The 6,126-nt window shown below is 44.6% G+C and overlaps 1 protein-coding gene across 5 annotated transcripts in view; it reads right to left on the bottom strand.

Annotated features, from left to right (window-relative positions):
• Positions 1-1,175: 1,175 nt before the first annotated feature.
• Positions 1,176-6,126, bottom strand: part of tsc22d4 (TSC22 domain family member 4) — a 9,493-nt gene continuing 4,542 nt past the window's right edge. For 2 of the 5 annotated variants that reach the window (XM_083521645.1, XM_083521646.1), the window contains 3 exons: positions 3,778-6,126; positions 2,664-2,715; positions 1,176-1,797 (listed from right to left, as the gene is read on the bottom strand). The exon at positions 3,778-6,126 is cut by the window's right edge. In XM_083521645.1, coding sequence (XP_083377771.1) covers positions 1,657-1,797; positions 2,664-2,715; positions 3,778-5,342 — 1,758 coding nt within the window. In that variant the 5' untranslated portion in view covers positions 5,343-6,126 and the 3' untranslated portion in view covers positions 1,176-1,656. The other 3 variants (XM_083521648.1, XM_083521649.1, XM_083521647.1) reach the window with 2 other exon arrangements.

Genomic DNA, 6,126 nt, shown 5'->3' with positions numbered 1-6,126 from the left:
ATGTGTGTGTTATATGCGTGTAGGGTGTGTTATATGCGTGTAGGGTGTGTTATATGCGTGTAGGGTGTGTTATATGCGTGTAGGGTGTGTTATATGCGTGTGTTATATGCGTGTAGGGTGTGTTATATGCGTGTAGGGTGTGTTATATGCGTGTAGGGTGTGTTATATGCGTGTAGGGTGTTATATGCGTGTAGGGTGTTATATGCGTGTAGTGTGTGTTATATGTGTGTAGGGTGTGTTATATGCGTGTAGGGTGTTATATGCGTGTAGGGTGTGTTATATGCGTGTAGGGTGTTATATGCGTGTAGTGTGTGTTATATGCGTGTAGGGTGTTATATGCGTGTAGTGTGTGTTATATGCGTGTAGGGTGTTATATGCGTGTAGGGTGTGTTATATGCGTGTAGGGTGTTATATGCGTGTAGGGTGTTTTATATGCGTGTAGGGTGTTATATGCGTGTAGGGTGTTTTATATGCGTGTAGGGTGTTATATGCGTGTAGGGTGTGTTATATGCGTGTAGGGTGTTTTATATGCGTGTAGGGTGTTATATGCGTGTAGGGTGTGTTATATGCGTGTAGGGTGTGTTATATGCGTGTAGGGTGTTATATGCGTGTAGGGTGTGTTATATGCGTGTAGGGTGTTATATGCGTGTAGTGTGTGTTATATGCGTGTAGGGTGTGTTATATGCGTGTAGGGTGTTATATGCGTGTAGGGTGTGTTATATGCGTGTAGGGTGTTATATGCGTGTAGTGTGTGTTATATGTGTGTAGGGTGTTATATGCGTGTAGGGTGTTATATGTGTGTAGTGTGTGTTATATGTGTGTAGGGTGTTATATGCGTGTAGGGTGTTATATGCGTGTAGTGTGTGTTATATGTGTGTAGGGTGTGTTATATGCGTGTAGGGTGTTATATGCGTGTAGGGTGTTATATGCGTGTAGGGTGTTATATGCGTGTAGTGTGTGTTATATGTGTGTAGGGTGTTTAGTATTACTGCAGTCACATGTGTAATGATCTGTGTACAGACGTTGTACAGATGTGGTTTTTACTGTTAAAAGTTTGTGTGTGCATGTGTGTGTGTGTACACGCATGTGTGTGTGCGTGTGTGTGTGTGTACATGCGTGTGTGCTGCTTATAGCACAGAAACCTGCACAGTGTAGAAATCACATATAATCCAGTGTGCAGTCAGATTATTTATTAAACATACAGTTGTGTTTTTACAGTAACACACACGTCCCCCTATATGACCAGAACCATGGTAACATTACTGTTAAAACAAAGCTGACTGTTTACCCCCCCCCCCCACACACACACACACACACAAACACACACACAGTTTTAACAGTAAAAAAAACCATACAGAATTAAGTGCCACTGATATGAACCCTGTTAATGTATTAGCAACATTCTGTGTGTGTGTGTGTGTGTGTGTGTGTGTGTGCAAGACATTTTACAATGTTTTTCTATCCACAATCCAAAAAGCCCTTAAATATATTTCTTGCATTTTGTTAATTTCCTTTTATCCTTAATTCTATTTATGTACTCAATTGTCCTTTATCTCTCCATCCATTTCCTCTCTCAGTCCATCGAGATTGCAGATATGACTTTTAGCAGGAAGGACTCCATGTCCTCTGATGCTGCTGAACAGGGATGTGGGCATGTCAACGGTTCTCCCTGAGAGCTCGGAGGATGTAGTTCTCTCTTTCAAGCTGAGCGTTTCTCTCCACCAGCTCCTTTATCTGCTCCCTCAGGACCTCCACCTCCTCCCTCACTGCCAGCATCAGGTGGGCCTTCACAAGATCCTGCACACACACACACACACACCATCATTTTAGGAGTAAAAAATAGTTTATATACCCTAACCCTCAACACATCACATGGACTGTTCAGCACACAGGCGGAGAGGTTAAGATTCTGACTTGTTCTGTAGCTACAGGACCTGAGCGTTTTACAGTCAACCATGAACTCCTCTGTATATCAAAGTATTTTATTTTATTTGTGTCGTATGTAAGGGTATCTGTCTAAAAGTTAAAGCTTGGCAGAAACTGGGTCGAGCAACAAGACAATGATCTACAAAGAACAACTACAATGAAGCACACCAGCAAATCTACAACAGAACGACTGCAAAAGAAAATTACCAAGATGATGCCATGACCTAGAGTAAAGACCTCACTAGAAACACTATGGCAGGACCTTCAGAGAGATGTGCAGGAACAAATGTCTACAACAACTCTATAGACTGAAGCACTGCTGTAAAGGGGAGTGAGCCAGAGTTCCTCCACAGTAATTAAGAGTCTGATAAAGTCCTACAGAACACTGTTACTTCAGGTGGTTCTACAAGCAACTGAATCATAAGTGTACTTATGACACATGACTTCTCTGTGTCAGTGTGATTTGTGTAAAATAAATAAAGACATGATGTAGTACGTCACATGGTGTTTCCTAAAACCTGATAAAGACCAATGATATAATTACGCACTGATACATAAAACTCTAGAATTCACAGAGTTTGTACTTTCTTATTCACACAACTGTATTTTACATCTCAGATATGTTACATCTAAATGTACATAGTTCTTCATTTAAGGATCTACACACACACACACACACACACACACACACACACACACACACACACACACACACACACACACACAGTCTTACTTACCATGGCTTGCTCAATCTTGTTGTCTATGGCAATCATGCTGTTGCTGGACCCACTACAGGAAGAGAGATTTACACACACACACACACACACACACACACACACACACACACACACACACACACACACACACACACACACACACACACACACACACACACACAAAAATACAATCACATAATGTTGGTTGGTTCTAGGAAATGTAAATAAATAATTTCATAAACAAACCTAAATCTTTTTTTTTCAGTGTAAAACACACACACACACACACACACACACACACACACACACACACACACACACACACACACACACACACACACACACAGTAAAATAACACACACACACACACACACACACACACACACACACACACACAGTAACACACACACGCAGAGTAACACACACACACACACACACACACACACACACCCCACACACACACAGAGTAGCAGAGTAACACACACATACACACACACACAGAGTAGCAGAGTAACACACACACACACACAGTAACACACACACACACACACACACACACACACACACACACACACACACACACACACACACACACACACACACACACAGAATAGCAGAGTAACACACACACACAGAGTAGCAGAGTAACACACACACACACACACACACACACACACACACAGAGTAGCAGAGTAACACACACACACACACACACACACACACACAGAATAGCAGAGTAACACACACACAGAGTAACACACAGGCCCACACAAACATACACAGTCATACACACACATACAGAGTAATTCACACACACACACATACACACACACACACACACACACACACACACACACACACACACACACACATATTACAGACCAGCGGTGTGTGTGACAATTATGTTATTGTTCTGAATTGTGGTAGGCAGCACATGGTTCACATTACTGATGTCTGTTCCAGATAAGAAAACAAGCACACACACACACACACACACACACACACACACACACACACACACACACACACACACACACACACACACACACACACAGAGAACCCTGACTCTGCAACTGCTCCCCAGGGTGAAAATGTTAATGCCCTTAAGTAACCCTGAGAACATCCTCCTGTTTACCTGCGCAAAAGCAGCAGCAGTGAGAAAAAGGCGGAGTCAGAGGGGCGGAGCTTTAACTGTGAATGTAATGACATCCCCTTTCCTTGGCCCTTCTGCCCACTCTGTGTTATAGCAGTAGCATTAGCCTGAACTAGCTCACTCAGATACACAGGAACTCCAAGAGGCTGAAACACACTTTTATTTTCACCACCAACAAGAACTGGACCTCGACCTCCAAGAGAAGAAAGCAGATCACTGTTTAAATTAGCATTAGTGCAAACACTAGCATCTGTGGGTTTTTTTGAACTGGTCTCAGTAGTGACACAACTGTAGCTTCCTCTAGTGACATTAGCAGTAGTGCTTATAGCAAAGCCAGCATTAGTCCCTATGGAGGATTTAGGGCATATGGTGGACGTGGTGTTAGCTGTTGTGAAGGGGGAGTTACAGAGTGCCATGGTGGAGGTGGTGTTCAACCCTTTGATAGAGGAAGTGTTGCAGGTGGATTTGAATCCTGTGGAGGAGGTGGTGATGAGCCCTACAGTGAACATGGTGTTGTCTGTGGTCTTGAGTCTTGTTGTGGAGGTGGTGTTGGCTAAGGTATTGAGTCCTGTGGTGGAGGTGGTGTTAAGCTCTGTGGTGGAGGTGGTGTTGAGCCCTGTGGTGTAGGTGCTGTTGAGCCCTGTGGTGGAGGTGGTGTTGAGCCCTGTGGTGGAGGTGGTGTTGAGCCCTGTGGTGGAGGTGGTATTCAACCCTGTGGTGGAGGTGGTATTCAACCCTGTGGTGGAGGTGGTGTTGAGCCCTGTGGTGGAGGTGCTGTTGAGTCCTGTGGTGGAGGTGCTGTTGAGTCCTGTGGTGAAGAAGGTGTTGAGTCCTGTGGTGGAGGTGGTGTTGAGTCCTGTGGTGGAGGTGGTGTTGAGTCCTGTGGTGGAGGTGGTGTTGAGTCCTGTGGTGAAGAAGGTGTTGAGTCCTGTGGTGGAGGTGATGTTGAGTCCTGTGGTGGAGGTGGTGTTGAGTCCTGTGGTGGAGGTGCTGTTGAGTCCTGTGGTGAAGAAGGTGTTGAGTCCTGTGGTGGATGTGGTGTTGGCTTTGGTCTTGAGCTCTTTGGTGGGGGTGGATTTGCAGTATATGGGTCTCAGTCTGCTTCTGTCAAATTCGGGAGGACATTTTGAGCAGCTGATTGGTTCTCTGGTTTCTATTGTGACAAATGAGAGGAAGTTCCTTTCAAAGCAGTCGTGCCTTCCCATTGGCCAGGAGTCACGCACCCTGACACGTGGAATTCTCTGCCTTTCTCCACCTCCTCTTAACACAACATCCTGCCTCTCTCTTTCTCCATCATGACATCTTTCAGTCACAACTGTAGGTGAGATGGGAAGAGCGGAGGGAGAAGATCCTGAGGAGTAAGGGGGGTGGGGCTCAGGTGGGGTGGACAGACAGGGGGACATGTTTAGAGCTGGAGTGGGTGTGGTTGAAGGTAAGCTCTGCTGGATGGAGGAGGGTTTTTGGATAGAAGAAGAGTGGGGTGGAGGTGGATGGGGCTGTTTTCTTGTCTCAAATGCAGACACTATCTTTTTAACACTACCAAACATGACAGGAAACAGCTAAGCAACACACACTCAGAACAGGAAGTTACAACAACAGAGAGTTACATCAATAAGAAGTGTTGAGAGCGAATGCAACCTACTCAGTCATTATTCGTATTTTGTGCCCTCTTTCTTCTCAAACCCACATCATATACATACATACAGAGTGTATAGGAGTGTACACACACACACACACACACACACACACACACACAAGCTGCGATAACCACACCAGTGTGTACTTTGGTTGTGTATTGTTTGGTGTGTGGCAAACGAAAACGAGGGACAAATTACAAAGCAAATCACTGAGCAGTGAGAGAAATGGAAATCCAGAAGCTGTGCTCAGATCCTGTCATGCTGAAGGTCTGGAAAAAAAATGAGATGATGTCATCAAACGAGTGCTAAACAAACACACACTGGTCGTCCAGATCCTGGACCAGAAAGTCATTACATCATTGTTTATTCCAAAGCTCAGCACTTGTGCTTGTTCCTCCTTCTTCTCCTTAAGCTTCATCTGATTGTAGAGATCAACATCATATAAATCTTCATCACAAGACCTTCCTTCCTCCTCAGACTCCCAAAAGCCCTCACTGAGTCTAATCCCACCATCTGATCTCACTCCAGTTCCACAATCTCCGATAATTTTACATAATCCCGTAATCCTTAATCAACACCACACACATCTCTGTCTCGTCTCTTCTCCATGTGTTAGTGTGAGAACCATCTAAAGAAATACACACACACACACACGCACTCATACACATGCAGCCTCTGCAGGCCTCAACTGTGA

This window comes from Silurus aristotelis (assembly GCF_946808225.1).
Source record: "Silurus aristotelis genome assembly, chromosome: 19".
NCBI lineage: Eukaryota > Metazoa > Chordata > Actinopteri > Siluriformes > Siluridae > Silurus > Silurus aristotelis.
This window is presented reverse-complemented; position numbering and strand designations above follow the sequence as displayed.